Genomic DNA, 26,381 nt, shown 5'->3' on the forward strand with positions numbered 1-26,381 from the left:
GCCTCATTCACAGCATGCAGGACCGCATCAATGCTGTTATTAAGGCAGATGGTTACCAAACAAAATACTAGGCTTTTACGAGTAAAATGAGCCATAAACCATTTGATTTAGTCTATTATTGGTGATGCTGTAACTACTCAAAGTTGTAATGGAAATGTTGGTGAGGTGGCTCGTGCCGATGCGCGCCCAGATTAAAGGAAGGTGACTGTAGCTACCAAAAATGTTGGTGATAGCCATCACGAGGTGGATGTCCTTCAGCATGACAGTCTGGCATCCACCGTGGAGCGCAGCGAGCACACAAGCTGTATATTGTTAGATTATTACAATGGTCATTACAATGGTTATTACAATGGGGTATATACCTTGGAACATTTGAACGAGGAAGAACTCACTCTCCTCTTGTAAGGCCTTGAAGGCCCCCTTTGACCAGCGAGTAACCAGCTTGACCTCCTTGTTCTGGAAATCCTCACCGATGAGGCGGCACGTAGCGCGAAACTGGCCAGGAAGCTGGCAGGAACCATCGGTGGTCTGGTAGAAGCGAATTTCCTGAAGAGCGCGAGCTGTAACAACCTCAGTAATAACCCTTGAAGTTGGTGGTATACTGTCACGGGTATATACTGTTCGGCTCCCAGTACCCATATCTATTGGTTACTGTACCTTTTTGGTCGGTGTAGCTCAGGTGGGACCGAGCCGAGCCCTCACACTCCATGAGCTCCACCCTGAATTTGATACACTTGGGGATACCCAGGAGGAGTGGGATTACTTTTGTGAGGGTTTGAGAGAGGCGTGGTGGGACATACCTGATACTCTGATCAAGAAGCTTATCTACTCAATACCACAACGACTCAGTGCCTGTATGCGTGCACAGGGGTACCAGATTAAATATTGAGATCACACGCAATCCAACACTTTAATCAGATTCAAATTTCACCATGTGGTAGTTGAGATAATAGTGTGTGAACATTCACTCAAAAGTAGTTGTGGTGGTCCAAGTGCGTTGGGCGACAAGACTTTTGTCCTCTGACTGTATACCCCTCCGGTGCCCCCGGTCATCTCTTACTCCCAAAAATCCCACCAGTGTATGTAGTAACCAGAAAAACAGGGGGGTCAGGATCTTTTGCAAGTCATAATACTACAGCGGCCAATGCCGCCACAGTTGTAAAGGCACGTAGACTCCAGCAGCACCATCCAAGTGTATAACTGCATCCCAAAGCATTCTGTAGTTGTGAAATACCGAACAATGCACAATGACGTCGTGAAGTGTGGAAGGGTTGAGATGATTTATTGATCTGAGAGAGCTATTGGCTGGAATCGATCGAGACTATATAGTAGAAGGGGGTAGCAGTGAAGATATGGGGAAGCAAACTGAACTAACCGAATGAGCTGGACAATCAGTGCAGCGGACCGTTGGCAAACATGAAGCCCTGCGTTTTGCCCTACATCTCAAAGCGGGAGCGCTAAAGTTAGTTGGCTACTTTTCAATGTGCAAGAAGCTTGTCTTGCAAAGTCTGGATGCATAGCGATTAGGGAGGTTTTCTGTCTCTTTGGGCTTGAGATGGCTTCATAAGGAAACAGCATCCAGGGCTTCGGGCTTAGGCATATGTGCAGCGTGCGGTGACATCTGCGTCAGGCATGGAGTAGTGCGAGAAGTAACACGTCGAGTATCTTGTAATATTCTGAGTACATTGGTCGACGGGTAAGCCAGCTGAATGCACTAGCTTGAGATATGTTTGGTACCACACAAAGAATGTCTCTGCACTTGCGTGGATATTGACCGAAGCCATATGCAGGGTGATACACGGCTGCATCTGTGTTTGCTCAAGGTTGAAGCTGCTGCCATGGCAATTTCCCAGTTTTGAGGTGTGGTTTCCCTTTGCGGAAGCAGAACTTCAATTGTTCTGCTTTCACGTGTGACAGGTATAGAAAACGCACACCACTACATGTCCACGCAGGCAGCGCTCTCATTAGTCAGCTCATTTGATTAGCTCCCACTCTAGCGCACTGTAGATATCTGCCCGCTCTCATAGCACCAATAGAAAACACAACAACGCCCTCATCACTACCCCTTTGAAGAAGTAAGGCCGCTGCCCGCTGTCGGTCTGACCTGGTTCAGGCCGTGTGCACAGTGCCCAGCCTAATGGAAGAGATTCGATTGGGGTGAACATTTTCCCGGCAGCGCTCGCTATGATTGGTGCAGGCTGTGTTTGTGTTGGTGAAGGTCGCTCAAGCATGTGCAGGTTCGTGTTACCATCCTCCCGCGGGAGAGGCAGCGGCAACCAGCACAGCTGCATCGTGAAGTAAGAACACCATCAACCTCACCTTACTGATCTTGATGCAATTCTCAATCACCATCCAAGACTCAACCCCATGTACGCCCTCACGATAGTTGCCCCACCGCACTCGCTTCGCTTCACTCTTGGCGTGCTCAATCCGGGTTGCTCGGCTCTTTGGCGCCACGACATCATAGCTTTCCAGACACCAAGGAGGTTCCCAGTTTTAACCATGTCTCTGGCAAGATCCTTCTTTTTTCGATCCAGAGGCCCTTCCAATGTACGGAGTGAGGTCGCTCTGTATCCACATTCGGCCATCTTGCAGCCAACTGCCTTGCAATATCTGCATCCCTAAACCCGTCTTTGAGTTCTAGTATCATTGAATCATTGCACTGCGCTTCAGATCTAGAATTGGTTCTGCCTGGAGACTTATCTGACTATAAATGATCCAAAACACCTGCGACAAGTTACAATGACTCGCCAGGGTAGCAAGCAAACTCATAATATTCTATTAGCAGTTTTATTATCAAAATTCAATTCATAATTACTGCAGTTGTGTGCAGGATCCTCCCACATTCCGTGAACCAAAATTCAGAAACCAAAAAGTTGTGGCGTTAGCTTCTATATCACATAGTTATTGCCTACTATTGCAGTAGCAACTCACTCTTGTTAGAGCGTGTCTACAGTGCGATATGACGGGTGTTGCGCTGCACATACAACTGTACCCTGTAGGTTGCAAAACTTGGGCTCATAACCAATTGAACTAAATTGCTGATAAGGGAAACTCCTGGTGACACGACTGGAACCAACGTGCGGCAATGGAGACTTGTTATAGGTATTATGATTGATTCATTCTATCTATTTTAAAGTCGAACATATTTCAGGGGCTTGGCCCAAAGGGTCAGACCTCTTGCCCTGCTGATTGGCTGGAGGCCTGCTCTCTCCCATTCCGGTTCAACAGGACCAGACTGCTTCAATATCAACTGGCTACAAACTTATACTGCCACTCCTCCCTCAGTGTCCGAGTTGTCCAGAAACTCATCCATTCCCAAATATGACCGAGATGATGACTCAACATGCCAAGCTGGCCTTTTGGGCGGGAGGTATTGATGAGGAACAAATGTCGTATCTGGTGAAACTGTAACTTGTCCCTCTTCATCTAGATGTTCGCGAAGGCCAAGGAGCGCTTCGAATTGCACAAAAAGTTCCTGATGATGGATTGACGACGTTTGACCATGCCCTGAAGGATCCGTATCTGGTGCTCTGTTCGGGAACTCCGAACTTTCGGATGGTAGCGAGACTCTTCTAAGCATCTGGTGAATTGCTTCCTTTCGAATCCTTTTGTTCATGTTGTCCAAAGCCTCTCTCTGGTCCTTTTCACTGTCCACTTGGGCTTCTGTATCAAGTACGGATGGTCGCCAATTAAGGCAGATGTTGTAATCAGAGACCGGTTCCACAAAGCGTCCTGGATGTGACTTGAAGTAAACCAGACAAGATAGACAGACTGGTCTGCTGCATGCAATGAAAGAATCATCGCCTGCAAACAGGAACTGACGTGTATGGAACTGGTCCAAAACTTGTATCCCAGCGTGTACATAGGGTTTCGCGTCTCCTGATTTGTAATTATGCAGGAAGTGTTCAAACAAGCCGTGGTTTTGGTTCATTGTTTCAAGAGCATGCTGGCAACGATGGAGATCTGAAGAATTATCTGGCATCATGCGTCGGGCAATGCTATCAAACGTGGTCGACATATCAACTGGCGGCAGTTTGGACTCTGACGGCGTGTCAATAGCACAGAGCTGAACCTCGTCTTTCAGCTCAGACAGTCTTGACCCATAAGTGAGTAGGGCCTTAGCTGCCTGAAAACGACGGCCAAGCTGTCTCATGTGGTGTCTCACCACATCGAAAGGACTTCGAGCGTCATTCCGATGCATACTCTCGCGGGTCTGGATACTCAACCTTGCAAGAGTATGTATGTATCTTGATCCCTGGCTTTCGTACGCAGAGCGGCAGAAGTCCGTAAGTGTACGCTGGCACACCCAGGTTCTTAACCATTCGACAAGACCGGATACTACCAGAAATCTGTTAGACATTGTGCTATGCGCCCTTTCGGAATGGCCATGAATCGGTATGAGGAGGCTTACCTTCTTCGGGATAGTTTGTGCTCAGCAAATCTTTGCACTTGTGCAGTGCTGAAAGGAGACAACCCATGTCCTTCCTAATCTGTGGGGCTGCAAATTCGATGCATGATGTGATAAAACCTTCCACACTACTCGATTGGCGAATGCCACCACATGCTAGTATTTGCTTCATATCAGCCAGACGTTTCCTCGCAAAAGCGATGATCCTTCTGTTGGGAGAGGTATGTGAAGCAATCCAGAGGACATGGTGCTTCTGTTTCGACTGCATACCAATCGCCGTCATGGTGTCGTGCCCAGTATCGTAGTCACACACAAATGCTAGGTCTTCCAGGAACTTACGTCGCGTAGTCCTTAGTGGTAAGTATAGAGTCTCCTCCTCCGTTGGAAGCCGGACTGGGATGTAATCCTCTTGGGTGTAACCCAGGGTGAATAACAGCACCAGAGGTTCGTAAAGACGACATATGAGGCGCTTATACCGAGACCTATCTGTTCTAGCTCTTGGCCTTGTTTCCTTCGACTGTATCCGATTCTTGGAATGGTTGGGCAGATTATAACCTGCATGGGACCTGGCACCATAGAACTCCTCCTGAAGTCGAAGCATGGCCTTTTCTCGCCCCTCGCCGTAGTTGGGTAACATCTGAACATCGAGGATACCTTGCAATGAATAGGCGAGGTCTTCAGGTCGCGTTGTGTTTCGATGCTTCGTCCACGATATCCGTTCTTGCATGCTGAGCTGGAAAATATGCTTCGTTTGGAGAGCCTCAATGCTGATCCCCGTCGCGTCAGAGACCTCTTGCACCAGCGTATGCTTATCTCCTAGTAAAGCCCACTCTTTTGAAAAGAACTGAACTATATCCGGGGCAATGAGCTCTTGGAGCGTCCAACCACGATTGAACCATCTGCTGCTTTTGAATTGCAATTCCCATTCCTTGCTATGAGCACTGTTTTTTTCCTCGGAAGATACGTTGGACAAATACGCATAGCAGACTGCTGCTTTCTGATACCATTGGAACATGAGAATAATCGCTTCTGTATGCTCAGAGCTGTTCGACTTATCAATGCAGCAGGTATCAACCCAGAAGTATTCCAATCTGTCCCGAGCAGCCTGATCACCGCAGAAGCGGAGTTTTCGATAACCTATCTTTTCTTGGCCAGTTCCATCCATCACATCGGAAAATGTGACCTCTTCGTTGTTATCTTCCTCCCACGTGTGTGAAAGAATAGCGTATGGCGGTTTTTCCCTGCGTCTGAAGTCTATGAGGTCGAATCGATCGTCTTGAAGCTTCAGTAGATACATATCTATGAAGTTGGAGGAGAGCGAACTTTTGAAACGTGTAAGTGAGTTGCACAAGGTCCAAATATCAGAGATGATGCATGGAAGGTATTCATATAGCTACAACAAGATGTTTTCCGGTGAATAAAGTGGGGCAGACGGCTGCGGGTAGGTATAACTGCATACATGATTTCGATATCTTACCATGCCACTGGTGCACGCTATTGGGGAGCCATCTGTGGCCTGACAATCCGAGAAGATTTCGCCAACGTAATATTATAGTTCATTCGAATTGGAAAGACGTTCTTAGACTAGCCTGAGTCTGTCGATACAGAGATTCTCGATATCGTTCATAAAAGGACCCCGTTACCACACCATATGCAGTATCTCGCTTAGATATATGTAGATCTAATGTAGAGCAGAATCTCGATTGTGATCAAAGCTTAATATCTGGAATGTATCGTCTATCATCCAGACGGTACCAACGACAATATAGCCGATGTAAATACAAGCAGATACAAGCACCGAGTCTCCAAGATATTTGATCAACCTTCATTTCAGTACGGGGGTAGGCCTAGGAGAGAGCACATCCGTTCTGATGCAGCATGCTTCGCTTCTTGCTTGCTGCGGCCCGTTCCGTCTTCTGAAAGTTCATTGAAATTGACGATGCAACGCCACACCGGGGGATCCAAGCTCAAACCCTCGTTGCGATAGTTCAAATTGCCTCTTTCGATGTCATTGTACTCCTTGAGGACCATTGTGTACCTTGACACATCGATGGCGCTTGAAGAAGCCGTCGGACTCGGAGATGCATGCGACAATCTATACGAGTAGGGTAATGTATTTGGCGTGTCTGGCGGACTGGGCACTTCTGTACCATCATTCGAACTCAAGGAAGGTTTTTTAGATGGTTCTGGATTGATTGGATCATGTTCTGCTCGATTGGGCGATTCGTAGGTCCGACATGGTCGCGTAGGTAGCATACTGCGTAGCTCCGGCGCGTTCTTTTCCCGAAGTCTCTTGCAGCTGACAGTGATGCGGGACAGCAGATTTCGGAAGAATTTCTCCCATGCATTACTATCTGAAACACAACGGGCATGGTGGATGTAGGTGTAGAAGCCAATGTGGTCCGGTCGTAAGCTCGTATCCTTCTTGAACGCTTCGGTAACAGCTCCAGCGTAAAAGATTCCGACTAATTGCAGAACATCCTTTTGCAAGATTAGCCTGTGATCAAAGACACAGTTGCGTACTGCTGCACATACAAGCAAACTGAATGGTGGAATTCCATCATACTCTCGCTGGATGATTTCGGCCAGTGCGCTGTCAAATGTTGACTTTCCAAACCATGCCTTGAAGTCTGGCCACGTGCAAATCAGCTAAAGCATCCATAAACAGCTCAAAACATCAACATACCTTGAGCATAGAAGAAACCGTCAATGGCAACATCCAAGTTAACTTCTGGTGGATGTTTTAGTACAAATCGATTGCAGAAGAGTGGATAGTCCCACCGGAGTGGTTCTTAGCTTCCATTTTCGCTACCCGGGAGTCACTTAATGTTTTTTTCTGGAGTTTGCTTGTCAAGTTTCCCTTGTCTCAGGATATGGAGATTTTAGAGGCGCATTCTCTCTTCCTATTATAGTCGCGGTGGATCACTTAGAATACTTGCCGAGAGTGACGTATAAAACTTCAGTACCGTCAACTTTCAGCCTTGTGTATCGCGCAGAGCTTTCTCACCAAGCACAATTGTAGCGATCGGTTGCATGCATAAACCGGTGAGGAACAGCATCCCTGGGTATGCATTCAGACGCAGCAAGGCTGAGGAGTACACCAATTTGTTCAGAGCTTCTGTCATATCAACAAACATCAACGAGTTAAGACTACGAGGTTATATGTCGGAATAGCCGATTCTGATGTCATCCAGAAGCTGAAAATGTGCGAGAAACGGATTGGAAGTGTTTACCAAGTGGATGAACTCCGGCAAAGCATACATACGACGCGTTCTGTTACACAGACGAGGCCAGGCTTCAAAGAAAGAATAAGATCCCAAACTGTGCGTCGGATTGCGTTAGCCAGTGTGCCCCAGGCTCAGACTTGCGAATAGGTCATGCATCGATAGGAGTTCTAGCCTTCTTCAATACCAATGCTCTCGGAGCTCTTTTCCTAGTTTGTTCTACTTGTTGTAACGTTGCGAACACGTACGTTCAATGATTGCACCAGCTGTGTGGAGGTGGTTGGTTCGTGATCTCGTATTGGTCTGCAGGATTGCGGCACAGTAAGGGCTGAGCAGCAAGGTTTCAACGGGGTTTGTGCCTCAGGCTGGTACTCGCCTCACTCAATTCAGCCTGCCAGCGAATATACCCACCGCTTGCATATCACACCGTATAGTGCGTCCTGTGTCGTAACACCAGCTGGGTTGGATGATTTGCATGAACCCGCTCTTGCATGTACTCTTGTTCACGACGACTGAGTCTTACATCCAATCATTCACCCTGATCTCGTTCCCCAATGATCTAGAAGTGAGGCGTTTGCACCCATACAGAAGCGGGCCGGACGGGAATAGCTGTCGATCGTCGCCGTTCCTTCAGCCTGATGCCGAACGTGGTGCATTACGATTGGTTCATACTTACTAAGGGTGTAGAGTACTGGTAGACTATTGCACGTCCGCTTTGATGACCCAGCCAGTATGCAGCGTCGTATCATAGAAGCCCATACGGAAGATGACTACATAAGGATTTTTCGACATTGGCAATGCGATATGGTAAGCATATGTCCAACCATAATTTCACATGCAATGCAACTTTGCCTACCTATATTCACTTGCAGCTCGTCGAACGACACAGGTAGCTATGTCATGACGAGCGCATATGCGGGATGATAAATAGTGTAGCTTGACCGGTGAGACAAATACAATGAGTACATCTCGCGTCATGTCTTGATGTTCAGTGTGGAGGAAGATGAGAACGGATTTTGGGCGCCTATAAATTTATGCAAGTGATCACTATGTGTAACCATGTGGCTTAAATCACATGATATCCAATTGTAGTAGGCACTGCCCAAGGGCAAGTTCACTTGTCTCTGAGCTGAGAGCTCCTGAACAACATGATTGAACAACAACACAGATAGCAATACAATTGTTGATCACAGCCTCAAACCAACACCTCTCACACAGTCTCACAATGGCATACAAACTCCAACGAATTTCTTTGCCCATCATGGCCACAGACGCGGTTAGAATGCCTTCTCAAAGAGATTCTGTTGTGAGTGGTATCAGCTCTCCGGAAGATGCGGCAGAGGTAGCGCGGGGGTTCATGAATACACTGAAAGCTTTGGGTCCTGAACATGAGTTTCGAACTCTAGCAGAGCTGGTAGATCTATTCCCGAAACTTGAAGCAGATATTCGAGAGAAAAAGAGGACACTGAGGCTGGCCGACAAGACCTGCAAGCGCTAGAAAACAACTTATACAAATGAACTAAGGAAGCAGCTGTGGCTGTATAACGAAGGTCATCCGATTTCATGAAGTAAGGAACAGCTTCGAAAGATAGACTGCAGACCTGAAGATAAGCATATCTCGTAAAGAAGAGAACATCTGTGGCGGCGTGGGCCGCTGTGGTATACTGATAGCTACGGTAAACAATAACGTAGGACTATCGGGTCAATGGAAGACTGCGCTGAGTTGCTATCTAGCTAGGAGATGACAATATATACTGTCCCTGTAACGTGCTAGTCCATAACAGTCTAAGCAAGTGTAAATCGGATCTCATAAGGACCGACTGACACCGTAACAACATCTCTGAATTGAAAGGCAATGAGACAAGCTTAAAATAAGCAAGGCGAAAGGTTGGAGATACTGACAAAGGACTGAAGGCCAAGTTGGAAGCAAAAGACGGCGAGATCACATAACTGAAGCAACAGAACCAGGATAATCAGGCCAGGTTCGATAAGGCCACGGCAGCACTGAACAGGTCACAGAGTGAGACTTCGACTCTGAAGTGTTCGTTGCATGAGATTCAGCAGCGTAACGCCCAGCTCGACAAGACCCTTAAGGTTGTTCAGATTGAACAAGAGATGATGAACTATTCCGTACGGTTGGGGATTCCAATCTAGGTCAGCTGTGCGTAAACGGTACTCCGCACTCGAACCGGTTGCTGATGGCGAAGAAGGGCGCAAGAGTTTGGCACTATCTGGGTATCAGTTACCACATTGGTTAGAAAAAAATTGGTGATGATCTAACCGACGATATGCTCAAGGTATGACCCTGAACATAAGCTATCATGGAACAGCCATTGATTCATGCCTTGCAGTAAAACTGGGATGCCCTGAAAGACGCTGCCAAATACCTGATGGAGAAGCTGTTTCCTCAGTCAAACTTGGATGTCGCGAAAGAAGTGCGGGTAGTCAAGGTACTTGCTATCCTAGCCTAGGTCATCGATAAATATCTGCTACAACCAACGTACCAACTGCTCAAAGAAAATTATGCTCTGGGAGAGATTTATTTACCTCTCGCATCCATCGAACCAAGCAAGCGAGGGTGCTGTGAGGTATGCTTCTGGCTGTGTTAGAGAGCCGAGACAGTGCCAAAAAAGACAGCTGTCGGACCGCATCGTCAAAGACGTAATGAGAAGATAAGGTGTTGAAGACGTTCTTCGTCCAGAGCTTTTCAATGGGTTCGTGAGTGATCTGAAAGACATCATGAGCGACGTGCGAGTTATCTGGCGCAATGTTCAGTACAGTACACAAAGCTTCAAGCCAAAATTAGAAGATACCCAGCCACGTACCATTGTTAGCAAGAGTTAGATCAATACTTTGATCAAAGCGGAGCGCCGCAATTCTCGGTCTGCTGAGTCGGGTCCATTCAGACCTCGTCAGAGACCACGAACTCTGTCTGTGAGCAGCAGTGCACGGAACAGACAAGCAAGAGAGGGATTTTTTTTATCTCAAACAACCGGGTCCAACGAATCATCAAACGTATGAGGGGTTTATTGAGGATAACACGGCGTTGCTAGCTGAACAGATGGATCTCATGTTAAGTTGCGGTGTTGCAATTCCGATAGTGCGCTGGATTGCATGAATGCCTTCAGGAGATTAACAGCAATGTTCTTGAGCATCTAAGGCTTCGAACCTACCTACTTTCTGATCCCAGTGTGCTCACTCGCCATATCAAATGCAACCTTCCAGTCCTACAATCCGAATCTTTCCGTGTCAACAAGAGCTTCTACCTAGGGAAACAAGCTTTCTTCAGCATCTTCACAAAGAGTACGATATCCTCTCACTCGTACATCAACTTTCCCTTAATCGTGATATTGCGCCCGAAGAAGTGCCAGTGAACTACGGGTTCTTCAACGAAGTCCATCAGACTAGTGCGCCCATTGCGGCGAAGAGCACTTGTCTCTGTTTTCAGACGTGTCGACATGCATGCCTGAGGCGGTATGAACTCAATAACTGCTTCTATGACGCCGAAGCTCTGTAGTGTCGCCAGGTCCCCAACCTCATTCCCTGTAATCCTGATCGATTTGGTTGAAGCGTCTGGTGAGCCCCTGAGTACATCCTCCTTCGGTCTGGCAAGCTTATTCTATCCCTGCCGACGGCGATGACTCTTGCACCCATAACAATGGCTATCTGGATGTCTGCACCGCTGTATCCGCCTGTTGCTGGACTGACGACCAGAGCCTCCCTGAGCACTAGTCGATGTTTCGCAAGTCATTGAACAGAACTATCGAGTGGCCCATATACACCGGTCTTTGGTTGAGTAGCTTAGTTCCTTGCACAGGATGGTCTTGTTCAGGGCGATGCAGTTCTTAAGTGTGAAATTTGCATACGTGGCAAATATCCCATCACGCCATACGTCCCGTATCAACTTCTTGCTACCATCTACGGAGCTATTATGTTGCGGTATTGGTTATTCCATACAAGGTCCGATTGTACCCCTGACAGACTACCCTAATCTCGTGTGTGACAGGTTACTGGCCTGAGGACAGGTATATAGTCGTCATCTCCCAGCTAGATAGCAATTCAGTGCAGTCTTCCATCGACCCGATAGTCCTATGTTGTTGTTTACCGTAGCTATCAGTATACCACAGCGGTCCACGCCGCCGCAGGTAAGAGTATTTGAGACGAGCTAGAATGCCGAGAGTTGAGTATGTGGTCGTAGCAGTCTGTTTGGCCTCATCTATAGTTTCTCTCAAAGGGCAGAAAGTGAGCAGAATCGTGTGAATTAGTACTATCTATGGTGGTGTTTATCTACACAGTGAAGCGAGTGGGCGCTAACTCATATAGGGAAGGCGCAGAGGCTCTGAGAACAGGATGTAGTGAAAGTACGGGCTGACAGTTTCACTGTGGGAGTGATAAGGAGAGGTTGCTCTGCATAATCCAGAGATGTATTTCTGTTCTGTCTGTCGTGATGGCCTTTTTTATGGCCATCAGGAGGGTCTGTTTATTTTTGGTCTAAATCGGGTCCCTAGAATGTTCGGTAGATGGTGGAGCCTCAGGGTTGGATGAATTGGTCATGGCCAGTGCCTGCTGGCACGTCCTCATCTTCAAGTAGTTTGCAGAGAGCCTCCAGGAATCTTTGTACTGATGGCAGCATTATGAGGTTGAGGTTTGATGGTCCATGTGGCCTGCGTCTGGACGAAGCGAGACTGTGCCGCTCTACATCGCTTCTTCATCTTGGCTGTTGTCTCGAGCAAAGAACCCCGGTTGTCTGTGTTCCACTCCTACGATACACGGCCTCGATCTCATCAGGAATCGACATCTCGAGCTCATGGAAGATAAGACGAACATCTTGTTCCACCATCACCTCCGCTCTCCTAATCTCCCCTGGTCTTCGGCTTTCTCTAAGCTGGATTGTTCAGGGACCGATCCAGTTGACAGATGTTGCAGTATCAATCGGTCCGTACAAGACCCGATTGGGCTTGGTTAGACTGTTATGGACTAGCACATTCCAGGGCCAGTATGTATTGTCTCCTCCTAGCTAGATAGCAACTCAGCGCAGTATTCCATCGACCCGATAGTTCTACGTTATCGTCTACCGTAGCCATCAGTACTCTACAGCGGTCCACACCGCTACAACTGAAATGACTCAAATCAGGGGCTTACATCCATTTCTGAGAAGAAATCAATTCGTCCGCTGTATTCCTCTGACCAGGACGGACTGTGCACATTATATGCTTCTGGAGCATCCTCTTGAGCAGCTCTTTTTGAGATATCGTGTGGTCAGGGTCCCCTCACAGGTCTTTGTGTTTACTGGCAGAGCCACTTCTGCAGGTGGCCCGGAGAGACATTTTCGGTGGTTATGAGCTGCCGTTACTATTACAAACAGGAGCGGTTATGATGTGAAGTGATGTGACTTGGGCGTGGTCCAAGCGGGGCTATGTGCCTTCATCCGTAGACACCTCTGCCCTGGATTGCTGCGCCACGAGGTTGTATTGTTCGTCCAACCTGTTTGTGAGTGGCACAACCCTACAGCACAATGTACTGTCATTCATGGTCTATGCTCTCGGCGCTCGTATCATCGATCTTGTTCTCCGTCTCACATGATACCCAGCTCCCCAAACCCCTTCAGGACATCCTTATCCACCCTGCTCAACCACTCCTCCTGAAACCGTTGCTCCCCACCCATGGTTTGCACCGCCTGCTGGATGTGCTCCCTCACAAAAGCGACAAGGTTGATCTGATGCACAGGATCCGAATACAAGAGGTCGCGCTTTCTCACATCTTCCGGCGCCTCGGGCTCGGTGGGGTTATACGGCTCGGGCGGCCAGTAGAGGCAACTATCCTTGTCAGCACACCACTCTCATAAAATATCTGCAGGGTTGGGGAGATACGTACTCCACACTCCGATCATCCATCCCATCCAGTAACTCGGCCAGCACATCCGTCCACAGCGCCATGAAGCTCTGCAACCTACCCAGCGCCCACGGCTGCCCCGTCTCCAACAACCTCGTCAGGACAAGAGTCATGAGTTTCTTCCCTGGCGCATCGCCGATATTCTCAATATGGCTGAACCACTCCTCCAGCAGCCAATCGAGCGTCTTCTCCAACCCCTCACTGCCAATCGATGACAGGGCTTCAAGCAGCACGCCCGGACTGGCAAGCCCAATGCGTGCCAGGACGGTGAAGTAGTCTGTTTCCACCACGCCATCCACCGCGCGGGAGGGCAGTTCGCGGTACGGACCATGACTCTGGTGGTGTGTCCACGCCCCGTGCAAGCCCTCGAGGACTTTGGCGAAGAAGCCGGTGGAGATCAGGTCCTGAGTGAGGACGCGGACTGCTGCTTCACCTCCGACGCCTTCAGCGCCGCGGATCACGCACTGCACGAGGTGGGTTAGGATGCCGTTGGCTTCGGGCTTGAGGTTGCCAAGGAGGTCAGCCAGAGCTTGGAGAAGGGCGGGGCGGAAGTTGTCGGCAAGCACGGCGGCGGGCGCGAGGAGGAGGTAGGCTTCTGTGATCTCAATGGCTTTGCGGAGGGTGTCGTTGTCCATTGAGAAGAGAGGTAGAAGGTACTGAAGGAGGTTGAGGAGCGCTTGGGGTGTGGGCTCGGGTGCGGATGGTGTTTGTGCGACGATAGATGACCACAGATCGAGTGCATCTTCTAGGAGGTAGACTTGTGTCTCGGACTCGGGCTCGATGGCGCTTTGGATGATGGGTAGGAAAGAGACGTGGAAGGTGCGGGATTCCGCTTTCATTGCATTCGTCAGGCGAGCCAGGAGAGTAAGAATGGCCTGCTTCATCAGGTGCTCCTCGCCGGACTGCTCCCACAGAGGTGGGAGGAGGGAGACAATGCTGTTCGCGTATGGAGTGATCTGTCTCGTCAGTCCTAATGGCCATGCAGAGAGGTCGCAGGCTTACATGATGCTCAAGTCTTTCGACTATGATACTGATAGTGCTCAGGAGAGCCATCTTGGTGTCTGGGAGGTCCACTTCCTGCACAAGCGCCATCAATCTCTCCAAGGTAGTCGGCGCGTATGGTAGGAAGTTGTCAGCATGGAACTCCCACTCATCAGCGATATCCTTGAAGCGTCGGCCTGCAGTGACCCGGACGACCTGGTCGTTGAGTGGGTCGCTTGTGTCCAATAGGTGCTGGAAGATCTGGTATACGATCGGCTTCTTCTCTTGAGCGATTTTGATGGCAATCCACTGCGAGATGACGATTGCAATTCGGCGGCGAATGATGTTGAACCCGGGCTTCTGCTTGCCTACTTCAGCAACGAGGGTGTTTTCGAGGAAGGCATCGAAGTCGAGCTGATCGTGTAGAATGTCGGCAGCAAGACCAATTGCTGTGTAGACGGAGTCTTTGAACAGGATATCCTCATTGTCGGGAGCTATGGCGGTCAGCATGTATGTAAGCCCAGTCTGCTGTGAGACTCACTGGCAACGGTGTAAAAGACTTGGAGCAGCGGCTGGACGATCAAAACTTTGAAATTCTTTGCGAGATCTAGGAACAGCTTCTCGGCGCAGGGGCGAATGGCGAACTCCCAATCTTCAGCGCCCTCTTCCATCTTCTCCCACTCGTCTGGCTCTTCTTCCCACATGCGCAGGTCGCTTGGTCGGAAGACGAAGAAGCGTGTAACGAGCGTTGAGATCATTTCGCGCACAAGGTCATCTGTGAGAAGCTCTTGCTTGACGGCCTGCACCGCCTGGGACCGCTCGTCCTTTTCTTGTTGCTGCTTGTACTTGAAGGTCTGAGTCGGGTAGAAGACCATCTTCACGCATGCGCGCATCAACAGAAGGCCCTTCAGGCCGAGTCGCTCAGTGATCGGCGCGTCATCTTCAGCGTCGCCATCTGTGCCGATTTGTGCACCATCTAACGACTTGGAGCCCCATGTCTCACCTAGTCTTGCGATCAAGCCCCAGTAGTCGCGCACGAGAGCTATTGAGTTTGGCAGCAGCACGAAGCTGGCAGGGTGAGTGAGAGCCATGGTTAAGTGGAGTTTGGACAGCTGCATCAAGTGCTTCTCGATTAGCTTCCGCACGCTCTCGCCGAGCGGCGAGTTCTCAGTAGAGACGTATTGGAAGAACTCTCCAAAGTGCGTTCGAGTCAGCGTCCAGAACTCTTGAACATCCTTCTCCCTACCCGGAAACTCGTAGCCTGCGATGAGCAGCCTGCGAATGATCTTGATGGCGATCAAGCTGTGCTCGATGCTCTCGATTGCGCCACCTTCATCCTCACCGCCGTCGCGGAAGAACGATTGCCAGGTCTGTACTTTGTTCACGTAGATTGTGCCCAGGACGTTGAAGATGGCGGGTGCCACGGTCTGCAGGCTCTGGCGCGTGCGCAATAGGCGACCGGTCGAGAGCTCCTTTACGATATACAGTAGGACGAGAAGGGCGCGAGGCAGCTGTAAGCGGTAAGCATTCGGGTCGGTCGAGGCGCGAAGGATCTGGAGCAGCTGCTGGAACAGTTCCGGCCTGAGCGCTGTTAGTCGCATGCAATGCCTTGCCCACCCACGGCATACAGACCAGTCGTTTGGAAACTCGAATCTGACAATCTTGGCAACAACCAATGCGTTCTGAAGCGCAAGCCGCTGGTCGGCTTCGTTGGCGGCACTCTCCAGCAAACGCGCTCGAATAGCGGCCTTGTCCTCTCTCGCAACAGCGTTGGTGGCAGTCTTGCGCCAGTACTTGTCGATGCCGTTCTTGAGTTGGATGACAGCAAGATAGCGGACCTCGAGCGGCAGTGACTTGTCCAGGAACACTGTCTGGAGCAGGGGGTAATAGCCACGCGCCTTCTCCCACTCCTGCAGCTGCTTGGTGCCTGACTGGACCTGTTGCGGGTCCGTGGAAGCTGCGGAGCGCAGCACGTGGAACAAGATGCCTTCGGTGAGCGGGTTTGCCTCACCAGGCACTTCGATGCCAAACTCCACGTTCATGTTGTTGCCTGGGTGTTTGGTGGAAACGTTGAGGGAGTCGCGGAGCAGTCGAACGGCCAGCTGTAAAATTATATGACCAGTCGTAAAACTATATGACCAGTCGTAAAACTATATGACCAGTCGTAGCACTGTATGGCCAGTTGTGAGAAACTACGAGGGCTGACGATCTGCAAGTCGAAGACAGGAGCTCGGGGGAGCCTGCTCACCCAGGCCAAAATTGTCGATTTTGCGATTCCGCTGATAGTGTAGCCTGTCCGAAGGAGCGCTTGAACTTTTGGTGTTTGGCAGCTCCGAGCTCCTCGCACATGCGCGACAACGCCCCGCGATCGGCTGGCAGACCCTTGCTGAGGAGGAAGAGGCAGGTGTAGGCGAGCCACTCGGCGCAGCTCGACGCAACCTCGGTCCGCCGCGATCATCGCATAATCGCATATCGATCAGCCCATCAGCTTGCTTCAATGCACCTTGCTTCGATGCACATACGCAGCGCTCCTTTGCTTCGCCCGGCCCAGCAATGATACAGTGAGCTTGTCCACGCTCCAATGCCCGCCGCCGCCGACTTTGCCGCTGCCCAAGAACGCATCGCCGCTCGCCGCGCCCAACGCGCTGCCAACGCGCGCACACACCGCGAAGCCCCGCGACCCTCGCACGCGCTCACACGCCTGCCCTTCCCCTTCAACCGCCTAAGCACTGCGGGCATCAGCGCCTGGGATGCCGTCAACAGCCGCGAAGGCACACGGCCAGCCTTCCGAGTGGGCCAGGTCGACGCCGAGCTGCTCGACGATGAGCTCCTCGCGCTGTTGAAGGCGCAAGTCGGACAGGGACTGCAATACCTGGGCGCTCACATCACCGACACATACGAGGCCGAGATCCTGCTAGCCCTCCGCGCCGTGCTGTTCAAACTCAGCATGTGGAACAACAACGCCAGCTACGGCGCCCACCTGCAAGGCCTGCGCTACACCGACGCGCGCTCCAGCGCTCCCAGCCGCCCGCCCCCAGAGCCCTGGCAAAAGGCGGCGTACGGACTCATAACCATCGGCGGGCGCTATGTCTGGAGCAAGTGGGAACAGCACCTCCTCTCTGCCGGCGAAGACTACGCACGCCCCGAGCACGCCCACCTCCCCTTGCTCACACGGCTAACCGAGTCGCTGACCAACGCGCACGACGTGGCGTCGCTCGCCTCGTTCCTCGTCTTCCTCGTCAATGGGCGCTACAGGACGCTCACAGACCGGCTGCTGCGCTTGCGGCTCACGCCCACATCGCACTCGACGAGCCGCGAGGTGTCGTTTGAGTATTTGAACCGCCAGCTCGTGTGGCACGCGTGCACCGAATTTCTGCTCTTCCTGCTTCCCCTCGTCGGCATATCGCGCTGGCGAAGGATCCTCAGCCGCTCGCTGCGGCGCCTGCGCACTGCATTCCTCGCCCTCATCGGCCGCCAGCCGACCGCCTCCGCCGACTCCTCCGACCAAGACAGGGGCGCCGGGGAACTAGGCTTTTTGCCAGAGCGCACATGCGCCATCTGCTACCGGGACCAGAACCCCGCCAGCAGCGCCGAATCCGACGTGCTCCCAGCCTCGGCAGGCGGCGGCGGCGTCGTCGGCTCCGCAGCAACAGACATCACGAACCCGTACGAAGCAGTGCGGTGCGGGTGCGTGTACTGCTTCGCGTGCATAGCGCAGCGCATCGCCAACGAGGAAGGCGAGGGCTGGACGTGTCTCCGGTGCGGGCAGGTGGTGCACGAGTGTCGGCCGTGGAGGGGCGACGTGCTCGAGCCGACGAGGCGGACGCAGAGCAGCTCGCATGGGTCTGACCGCCCGACCACGCGGGAAGGTGGGCACGGGAAGTCGGTGCTCTTCGCGCAGGACGAGCGGGCGTTGGAGGCTTCGTTGCAGCATGTCGACCCCGTGCCCGAGCAAGACGAGGCTGTTGATGTGACGGCTGATGAGCTGCTGGAGAAGACGAGGGGGCTGGACTTGGGCGAGAGCCTGGCCTTCACAGAGACGTCGGAGTGGGCGAGGGAGAGCGAGCGGAGCAGCGATGACGAGCAGAGCGAGGAGTACGATGAGGATGAGGAGCAGGAGGGCGAGGAGTTGGAGTACGATTATGAGGGGCAGTAGAAGCACGACTATGAGGGGCAGTAGAAGGGCGTTGATTCGATGGGCATGTCAAGGTTGGATGTTTATGCGAGAGATACCATGATGCATACTATTGTTCGTTTGCTACGAGGCTTGGGCGCAGAAGTGGTGGTGCAATGTGCGAGTGAGACCTGGCAGCCATTGAAGGATGCATATAGTCTGGTGGCTAAGGAAGCACTGGGACAAGAGCATCGAAGCCAAATTGCGCATAGTAATGTCCGTCCAGCGTTTCTGCCACACTGCCTTTGCCTTGTCCTACTCCATAGTGGTCCCATGTTCCATAGCGATTCCATGTCCCATAGCGATTTCATGTTCCGTAGTGATTTCACCTAGACACAGACACGTGTCCCACACCGAGCCCTCGGTTTCCACGGCACTATCTCTTCTCTTTCTCTGTTCGCCGGCCTGCCGTCCTTGTTCGCTGGCCTGATGCTGCACGTGTATCCAAGACCACCGTCTGCTGCCTTGTCGAGAACCCACAGCAAAAGTTCGTCGGTATCTAAGCCAGAAGCCGCAATAGTGCGACTTGGTTTCTGAAACCTCTCTGCAATCTGGACAGTACTACGCCCTAGCGAACTCGGCGAATCGCGGTAATCTGGCCATCTTCTCCTCGGGACTGATGCTCTCGTCGAAGAACATGAGTTTGATGTTAGCGTTCTTTTTGCTCTTCTTCTCGTCTTTCTTGTCCGTCGGCGTGGCTTCGTTCGCAACAGAGCCGATGAGATCATCGACCGAGGCGTGTATGGCAGCCGGATCCGAGCCGTTCTGTGCAAATGCTGGAGGCGCGCCGAAGCCTGGACGCGGGGGGAGAGCAGCAGGTTGCCCGGGGATGCTTCCTGGTCGTGGGGGGGGTATAGCGCCATTCGCGGGGAAGGGCTGGGGAGGAGGGGCTTGTGGTGGGTAGGCGGGCGCGCCGGAAAAGGGAGCGGGTGGTGCGCCGTAGGGTGCAGCTGCTGGGGGTGTCTGCAATTCATGTCAGTCATCTGGCTGGAGCGAATGCGCTGGTGACGCTTACAGGGTTCGGCTGTGTGACCTCGACGGGCGGTGCAGGCAAGATGCCGTTCTGCCTGTCGTGCCTGAACTTGTTCGCGCGCTCCTCGATCTCCTCCAGCGTCTCATTGACCTTCTTGCGCTTGTTCGGCGGCGCCTGCCCGTTCGCATACAGCCCGCGCACCGGGTTGCCCGTTAACCGCGCGCGCTCTGCCTCCTCGGCGAAGTGCTTCTGGGTGACTTGCTGGTTGTGCTGGTCTATGATCTCTGCGGGGACGCCTTCCATGCCGAAGATTTCAATGTCCAGGCCCTGGCGCCCGCCGATTGCGTTCTCGACGTGTGTGAGGTTCTCCTTGTGGACCTGGTTCATGTGCACCGAAAGACCTGCGCTTGTCAGATATGTGGTCTGCTGTTGTGTTGTGCAGGAGTGAATGTACCTCCGGCTGTGTTTAACCGCCTCCCGCAGCGGTCGCATTTGAAGTGCTTCGCTTTCTGATGTGAAATAAGAATCTTCAGGTCGTCGAAGTCGCGTTCGCAGTAGTAGCACCATGGCCGCTCGAGCTTCTGGTTGAGGTCTGGGTACCTCTTGCGCTTCTTCGTCATCGCCGCGGTTGTAGGTGGTCGTGGAGAGAGAGTGTGTCAAAACTGGCCGTCGAATAACGCGCAGTGTCGTTGGGAAAGAGGAGAATCGGCAGGCGTCAATGGGGCTCGAGTCTAGCGACGGTGTTGCTGAAGCTCGCCATTTCCGAAGCTGGAGCGGAGGGCTAGCGCGACCCATGTCTTGGCAGCTGCGTCTGAATTTCTTCTGGCTCTCGCACTTTTCACCCTTCACTTCTATGCCGCATTCTGCGTAGCCTCTTTGTTCAGAGGAATACATCGAATGTTCACTCGTAGGACGCAACCCGCGCGTCAGCCACTTGGTCTTCGGACACTCCAACAGGTCCCTCGGGAGCATCCCGCACCGTCGCGTCTTGCGTCGGTGCGGTGTATGCGGCTGTACTCCGGTTCGTGCTTCTTTTGGTTCAGCTTGCTGTCCCAATGGTATCGTTGCAAGAACAAATCAAAGGTCCTTCATAGTTCACACTTCCTCGCTCTTCAGGAGACCTTCCACGAAGAGTGTGACTCCTTGGCTACCTACATATATCTTTCCTCCCTCCTGTTGTTTGAACATGTCCATTGCTTCGCTCCTCAGGATTGTTCGACCAGAGCCATGAGACTGAAGCTGAGGTTGTCTTCTTCCCACGTCGTCATAACGCGAATCACAGCCAAGCATTTCTCCGACAAGACGTCTTCCTCAGCCTCCAGGAATGCCAGCTCAATTGGCCTCTTACGATCGCCGTCCAGCTGATACAGATGACCATTGATATGCGACTTGACAAACGCAATGTAGTGAAGTCGACCTCATCCTCAGGGTTTGCTGGGGCTTCGGTATCACCCTTCTTGGCCACATCGGCGTATGCTCGCTCCAGCTTCTGCTCATTCTCCAACGCGAGCGCCCGCTCACTGTGCCGTAGTGGTAGACATGTCCTCGATAGATGACCCATGGGCGAGCTGGGTTCTGTCATGTCCTGGTCAGTTCGAGCTTGGCGTTGTCACGACAGCAAGCTCGCCAAAGCTGTTCCGCACATCGCCATTGCACACAGCATGCAGAATCGCATACAGCCCACAAGCGTTGTTGGTCGTCTGTCTGAAGGATACTACGTCTTCGTCATCGCTGCCATCCGGGTAGTTCTTTGATTCGAAATCTTCCACTTTGATGCGCCTTTCGTACGCTTCAGTCGTTGGAAACACGAGGATTAGAGCATGGACTGGTCGTGGCAGGAATCTAAGTAGCTCTGGGTCGTCCAAAGAGAGCACGTCTTGGAAGCAGAGCGATTTGGAGATGCCAAGCTTTCGATCCACTTGTTCCTTCTGAGACAGCTACCATCCGGGTCGCTCGACTCAAACGATGCAAACGAGGCGAACCGATTGTATGCGAACTCATAAGTACGCCTCTAGCTAAAGCTGGATACAAGCCTTGGGTTATGTTTGGGGAACCATGTTAGCCCCACATAAGATCATAATTGATGTTTCACTTTTCTACGTCACCTACAACCTGTACAGGGCCCTACAGAGGTTGCGACACATTGAAGATGATCGAGTTCTCTGGATAGATGCAATATGTATCAACCAGAAAGATAATGTCGGGAAGAGCGTCCAAGTACAGCTGATGCGAGACATCTACGCAAAAGCTACCAAGGTCGTGGTTTGGTTGGGTGAAGCGAACAGAAATACCGAAGCAATGCTCCAAGTCGTGCAGCAGTACAATTGTATCAGCTCAGACGAAGAGGAGACATGGTGGAGAACTTCCGCAAATTCATTAGACTGAAAGGGAATCTGGCCGGCTTTCTGCAGCATTACAGAGCACGAGTGGTGGAGTCGTGCATGGATCATAAAAGAAGTGGTCATCGGGAAGCACGTTGTCATACAAATTGGCTGGCATCAGATGCACTGGGATATGTTTGCAAGTTCACCACGAGCGAACCGTGCAGAAGCCAGTTGCCCGGGCACCCCTCCGCTGTTCGCCAACAGCGTCCAGGAGCTTCGTCATGAATTCCATAAGGACGAAGCAACCCCCAACACTCTTATCGATCTAGCCTACCGCTTCCGCAGCCAGTCAGCAACGTTCGGCTCAGACAAACTCTATGCCCTCTTGCGCTTATTGCAAGCAGACAACTCGACAATACTAACACCAGACTCAGCAAGTCGCCTGCTGACGCATTTTTCGAACTCAAACTCTCTTATCGGCAAAATAGCAGCTTAACGGCCATTGTTCTCGGACCAGGATGCGAGCTCGAGGGAGTAAGCTAGTGTCGGGATTGGTGCCTCAATCGCGACGGCCAGTTCAGTGCCACATATCTGAGCATCTTTCCGCCGACCGCCGACCAATGAGTGGGTGCCAGATGACTTCTGTGCATCCGGCACCCATAGGCCAGTGTTCAAAACTGTTTCCTCTCAGCGCATCTTGCCCTTGAGGAGATACGACGCGGACACAATCACCCGATCTGGCCATTTCCTGGATCAGTCCGGCTTCAGAGCCGTGAATTGGTTCTTCACCCTCGAAAGCTGGCAGCATACTGCGGGTGGGCCCTGGAACGAGGAGACATCATTGAAAGAAGCATTCAGTCGTACTGTCACAATACGCGGCTAGAAACGGGAGCCACAAGATTAGACACAGTATGTTCAGCAATGAGACGATTGCACACGCAGCGAAACCGATGAAGCGTACAGAGATCGCCTTGATGAGGTCGCTTCATGCCGGCGCTTCTTCGTTACTAAGAATGGGCGATTCGGCCTCAGGCCTTGGAATTTGAAGAAGGACGACAATTTGTGTGTCCTGCTAGGAGGGAAAACACCGTTCGTGCTTCGCCCGTGCGCACCGCCTCGTGAAGGTGCAGCAAAAGCGCAATACCACAAATCGATTGGTGAAGCCTATGTCGACGGACTGATGTATTATCAAGGCAATATGCAAGACGATTTCACGGGTGAAAAGGTGATGCCAAGATGGTATCATTTGTGCTGAGAATCACTAAGTCAGGTCGAAGACATCTCTGGAAGGTTAGCACGTAGCTTTGCACAAGAGCTTTTCAACGCTCTTCCGCATATCTCAAATAAATGCTGAAATAATATACATATCACACTGAATATGATACATACGACCATAGGACGTTGAAAATAAGTTCTCCCGGGCAACTTGCCATCTGTCATGGCACCGTCTTGAGAAGACTGTGGTGCACCTTCCCGTTTCTGGTAATCACGACTCTACTAGGCTAGGCCTAATCTAGATCTATTTGCTCTCTCACTTCATTGTATGAACACCAAACTGAAGACAGGATTCTGGTCTGTGGCCTTGATGGCACGCTGACCGCCGACAAAGCCATGCTTCTGATCATAATATCCTGTTGGTGCTCACTGTAACAATCACGACCAAAAGCACTGTGAACGAGTACAGGTCCCCGCACAAGTGCTCCTTGTTCCTTTGGAAACTATCTGCTCACCACCCTTGTCAAGTATTACTCCAATTCCCCTCCAAATTGCGTACTTAAGTGGCCCAACCTTGTAGCTAGATAAAGTAGTTTTTCTGTATCCTTCTGTACAAGACCTATAGGTGTAGGGAATCAATCCTAGTGTTCTCAACGTCCCAGCACTCCCATATGCCTTGTAGCGGACTCACACTAACCTTGGATATCTTCTCTACTGGCCTGCGTTGTTACAAAGAGTGGTGTCGCCTCTTCAACGGACTGTCCTTGAAGCTCAACCAGATGCCTGTCATTTGGTGTGACAATCAGCAGACTGTGGGGATGGTTACAAAAGAGCAGGATAAACTGAGCACTAAACTCAAACATGTTGATATTCACCAGAACTGGATCTGTCAGGAGATTGAGGAATATTGACTCCAAGTACAATGGAGATCCACAAACCAGATGCCAGCTGATGGCATGACCAAGATGCTTCCATGTCAAAAGCATATCAAGTTTGTTAAACAACTACACCTTGTGGCCATATGATCAAAGATTCAGGAGATGGAGAAAGATAAATGAGAAGTTCATCCTTCTGTCATGGATTGACTACAGGATGAGGGGGTGTGTGATGGTTTATGAAGGAGGTCATGAGTGACACGTGTTGGTGCAGCGCTCTTGCCTGTTCCAACAGCACTTTCTGGCTGCATGACAGATACGTCATGTAAACAAACCCTGCTGGAGGTGGAGTGAGAGAACAGAACACAGAACACAATACACTGATTTTTTACTGCTTCGCGCGGTTCCCCCCTTGACTTAATGCCTTGCGCGGTTATACCTTCATTTATTGCATTTACTGCAACATTACTTAAGGTAGCCGTGAGCTCCATGTCTTTAGTCCCGGACAGTTGTATGACGGGCTTTTCAGGAGCAAAATAGTAACCCTGTGTCACAGTATCCTCTCCAGATCCCCTGACAATATCCGGATCCGCTCCGTACTGTCCCTGACCGTACGCACCAAATCCCCAGCGTCCTTACACACCTCCAAAGCGGACGTACAACCTCTGGTCACCTCTGGAGCGGACCTGCAACCTCTGAAGCGGGAGTATTAGAATTCTGCAAGCCCTGCTCTGGGACTTGCAACCCCGATACCTATCCAACTCAGTTCCGATTATTAACCGGTAACCGAACGAACCCACACGTAAGTATATAGACTATTGCTGGTAGAGTTCTGTTTGGTACACAACGTCTTGTACCTACTTAGAGACCGTACGTAGTAATTGATTTAGACTCCTAGCGAGTCCTAAAGGGCCTACTTGTAGCATCTTCGTGACACCCTGTAGACTAGTTCGAGTTGTCCGCTTTATTCTTCCTCCAAGCAGTTTTCTGAGTGCCTCACTGTAAGGGTATATGTGACAGCGAGCTTAGTAACAATGGGGGGTTGGTCCCATAAGATTAATTGCTACCGTTTTCCTGGCCATTGTGTGCCCAATTATCTATGTGCTCTCGTCCGTACCACGCTAGCGTCCCGATGGGTTAGCGCCATCGTCCTGACACGTGACAGCCTACTTCACTACAGCACCATGACCCCGTTACAGGATACCACAAGTGGTAAAAAGGATAAGTGATAAAGAAGGGATCAAGTGTGGGGATACCACATAGAATCAGTGAGGAGTGAGTTGAGGAGTAAAGGTTGAAGTATTGAATTGAGTTGCAAGCATGAGTGAGAACTATCTAGAGGTGGGAAGAAGGGGGTTCATATACCTAGATGGGTGGCAAGCTGACAAATGGGAGCTGACAAATGGGAGCTGACAAATGGGTGCTGACAAGTATAAAGACTGGTAGGGTTGTTGTTGGCTGCAAGCCATGTCAGGATGACACCTCTGCATCCTTTTGCCTATGGTACAGCCTTATTTTCCTGAATATTTCTCCATCAGAAGGCTTTTGTTCGTTTGAGAATGATTCAACAATGCAAGTCAGGTATGGTTTGGGGATGTCTGCACTCGCATTAGCAGTGCGTAGGGGAGCAATGAGAAAGGGTATCACCGGTGGAGAACAATCTCACAGACCACCACTGGTCATTCTCATCCAAGTATCGCTTTGCTGCTTCAATGCGATGCAACCTCAAAAGACACTTGATATCCCCCAGATTCAATGCCGGGGCATTGCGCGCCCACGTGACTTGGCGGAGCTGCTCTACCGTTAGAGCGCTGGAAGATAGAAAGACAGGTAGTTCTTGTTACGATCAAAGGGCAACCCGCACAACACTGAACGAACAGGACCACGCAACAATACGAAAAAAGCCGAAGAACTGTAGTATTGATTGACCCAAGCAGTGGGCCGCATCGGCAATACTCAGTATGATCATCACTCTCAGTTGAGCAACTCAAGCAACCCAAGCAGTGGGCCGCATCGGCAATACTCTGCAGTGTACCCGACGCGAGCAGTATACTTGGTACGGTCAGTATACTCAGCACTAGCAGTATACTCGGCAAGAGCAGTGTACTCGGCACGAGCAGTATACTCGACACGGTCAGTATACTCAGTACGATCAGTATACTTGGTACGAGCAGTATACTCAACACGGTCAGTATACTCAGTACGATCAGTATACTTGGTACAAGCAGTATACTTGGTACGATCAGTATACTCAGTACCGAGCAATCTGAGCAATCCTCTGCTCATGTATATAGCAAGTAGACACGCTGCCC

At 51.1% G+C, this 26,381-nt stretch overlaps 10 protein-coding genes across 10 annotated transcripts; 2 read left to right on the plus strand and 8 right to left on the minus strand.

Annotated features, from left to right (window-relative positions):
* Positions 1 to 75: 75 nt before the first annotated feature.
* Positions 76 to 639, minus strand: BU25DRAFT_425732 (uncharacterized protein; the record flags this gene model as incomplete). Its single annotated transcript, XM_033708371.1, has 2 exons — positions 76 to 302; positions 363 to 639. The coding sequence occupies 2 exons, from the start codon at positions 637 to 639 to the stop codon at positions 76 to 78; spliced, it is 504 nt and encodes a 167-aa protein (XP_033556521.1).
* Positions 640 to 3,580: 2,941 nt separating this feature from the next.
* Positions 3,581 to 4,883, minus strand: BU25DRAFT_304968 (uncharacterized protein; the record flags this gene model as incomplete). The annotated part of the gene is made up of 2 exons (XM_033702049.1): positions 3,581 to 4,341; positions 4,415 to 4,883. Coding segments are annotated over 2 exons (1,230 nt in total), but the record flags the coding sequence as incomplete, so codon positions are not given.
* Positions 4,884 to 4,988: 105 nt separating this feature from the next.
* On the minus strand, positions 4,989 to 5,678 carry BU25DRAFT_327275 (uncharacterized protein; the record flags this gene model as incomplete). Its single annotated transcript, XM_033702303.1, has 1 exon — positions 4,989 to 5,678. A coding segment is annotated over one exon (690 nt), but the record flags the coding sequence as incomplete, so codon positions are not given.
* Positions 5,679 to 5,981: 303 nt separating this feature from the next.
* Positions 5,982 to 7,569, minus strand: BU25DRAFT_495076 (uncharacterized protein). The gene is made up of 5 exons (XM_033711825.1): positions 7,419 to 7,569; positions 7,193 to 7,368; positions 7,098 to 7,142; positions 6,947 to 7,041; positions 5,982 to 6,892 (listed from the first exon to the last, which is right to left on the minus strand). Exons 2-5 carry the CDS (start codon positions 7,212 to 7,214, stop codon positions 6,242 to 6,244), a joined length of 813 nt encoding a protein of 270 aa, XP_033556524.1. The 5' UTR covers positions 7,215 to 7,368; positions 7,419 to 7,569; the 3' UTR covers positions 5,982 to 6,241.
* A 5,339-nt stretch (positions 7,570 to 12,908) lies between these two features.
* On the minus strand, positions 12,909 to 16,816 carry BU25DRAFT_495077 (ARM repeat-containing protein). The gene is made up of 5 exons (XM_033711826.1): positions 16,141 to 16,816; positions 15,050 to 16,089; positions 14,530 to 15,002; positions 13,510 to 14,483; positions 12,909 to 13,451 (listed from the first exon to the last, which is right to left on the minus strand). Exons 1-5 carry the CDS (start codon positions 16,548 to 16,550, stop codon positions 13,211 to 13,213), a joined length of 3,138 nt encoding a protein of 1,045 aa, XP_033556525.1. The 5' UTR covers positions 16,551 to 16,816; the 3' UTR covers positions 12,909 to 13,210.
* A 205-nt stretch (positions 16,817 to 17,021) lies between these two features.
* Positions 17,022 to 19,005, plus strand: BU25DRAFT_415279 (uncharacterized protein). Its single transcript, XM_033707500.1, has one exon. It carries the CDS (start codon positions 17,090 to 17,092, stop codon positions 18,662 to 18,664), a length of 1,575 nt encoding a protein of 524 aa, XP_033556526.1. The 5' UTR covers positions 17,022 to 17,089; the 3' UTR covers positions 18,665 to 19,005.
* On the plus strand, positions 18,748 to 19,177 carry BU25DRAFT_211108 (uncharacterized protein). The gene has a single exon (XM_033701199.1). It carries the CDS (start codon positions 18,831 to 18,833, stop codon positions 19,110 to 19,112), a length of 282 nt encoding a protein of 93 aa, XP_033556527.1. The 5' UTR covers positions 18,748 to 18,830; the 3' UTR covers positions 19,113 to 19,177.
* Positions 19,178 to 19,243: 66 nt separating this feature from the next.
* On the minus strand, positions 19,244 to 20,275 carry BU25DRAFT_352286 (uncharacterized protein; the record flags this gene model as incomplete). The annotated part of the gene is made up of 3 exons (XM_033703402.1): positions 19,244 to 19,645; positions 19,692 to 20,056; positions 20,110 to 20,275. 3 exons carry the CDS (start codon positions 20,273 to 20,275, stop codon positions 19,244 to 19,246), a joined length of 933 nt encoding a protein of 310 aa, XP_033556528.1.
* Positions 20,276 to 20,860: 585 nt separating this feature from the next.
* BU25DRAFT_443203 (cysteine proteinase) lies at positions 20,861 to 22,271 on the minus strand (the record flags this gene model as incomplete). Its single annotated transcript, XM_033709344.1, has 4 exons — positions 20,861 to 21,043; positions 21,073 to 21,240; positions 21,272 to 21,592; positions 22,197 to 22,271. 4 exons carry the CDS (start codon positions 22,269 to 22,271, stop codon positions 20,861 to 20,863), a joined length of 747 nt encoding a protein of 248 aa, XP_033556529.1.
* Positions 22,272 to 25,907: 3,636 nt separating this feature from the next.
* BU25DRAFT_415284 (uncharacterized protein) lies at positions 25,908 to 26,370 on the minus strand (the record flags this gene model as incomplete). The annotated part of the gene is made up of 2 exons (XM_033707501.1): positions 26,196 to 26,370; positions 25,908 to 26,093 (listed from the first exon to the last, which is right to left on the minus strand). Coding segments are annotated over exons 1-2 (197 nt in total), but the record flags the coding sequence as incomplete, so codon positions are not given.
* Positions 26,371 to 26,381: the final 11 nt, after the last annotated feature.

The sequence above is a fragment of the Macroventuria anomochaeta genome, assembly GCF_010093625.1.
Source record: "Macroventuria anomochaeta strain CBS 525.71 unplaced genomic scaffold BU25scaffold_45, whole genome shotgun sequence".
Lineage (NCBI taxonomy): Eukaryota > Fungi > Ascomycota > Dothideomycetes > Pleosporales > Didymellaceae > Macroventuria > Macroventuria anomochaeta.

What these genes read in the sequence shown, in the direction of transcription:
- BU25DRAFT_415279 (XM_033707500.1), top strand. Translation starts at nt 17,090, where the DNA reads ATGCCCGCCGCCGCCGACTTTGCCGCTGCCCAAGAACGCATCGCCGCT.
- BU25DRAFT_495077 (XM_033711826.1), bottom strand. Translation starts at nt 16,550, where the DNA reads ATGAACGTGGAGTTTGGCATCGAAGTGCCTGGTGAGGCAAACCCGCTC. An exon ending in AGTCTTTTACACCGTTGCCA is followed by an intron (nt 15,003 to 15,049) that starts GTGAGTCTCACA and finishes TGACCGCCATAG; the next exon opens with CTCCCGACAATGAGGATATC. An exon ending in TCGAAAGACTTGAGCATCAT is followed by an intron (nt 14,484 to 14,529) that starts GTAAGCCTGCGA and finishes CTGACGAGACAG; the next exon opens with ATCACTCCATACGCGAACAG.
- BU25DRAFT_211108 (XM_033701199.1), top strand. Translation starts at nt 18,831, where the DNA reads ATGCATATAGTCTGGTGGCTAAGGAAGCACTGGGACAAGAGCATCGAA.
- BU25DRAFT_495076 (XM_033711825.1), bottom strand. Translation starts at nt 7,214, where the DNA reads ATGGAAGCTAAGAACCACTCCG. An exon ending in CGGTTTCTTCTATGCTCAAG is followed by an intron (nt 7,042 to 7,097) that starts GTATGTTGATGT and finishes GCACGTGGCCAG; the next exon opens with ACTTCAAGGCATGGTTTGGA. An exon ending in TTCCACCATTCAGTTTGCTT is followed by an intron (nt 6,893 to 6,946) that starts GTATGTGCAGCA and finishes ATCTTGCAAAAG; the next exon opens with GATGTTCTGCAATTAGTCGG.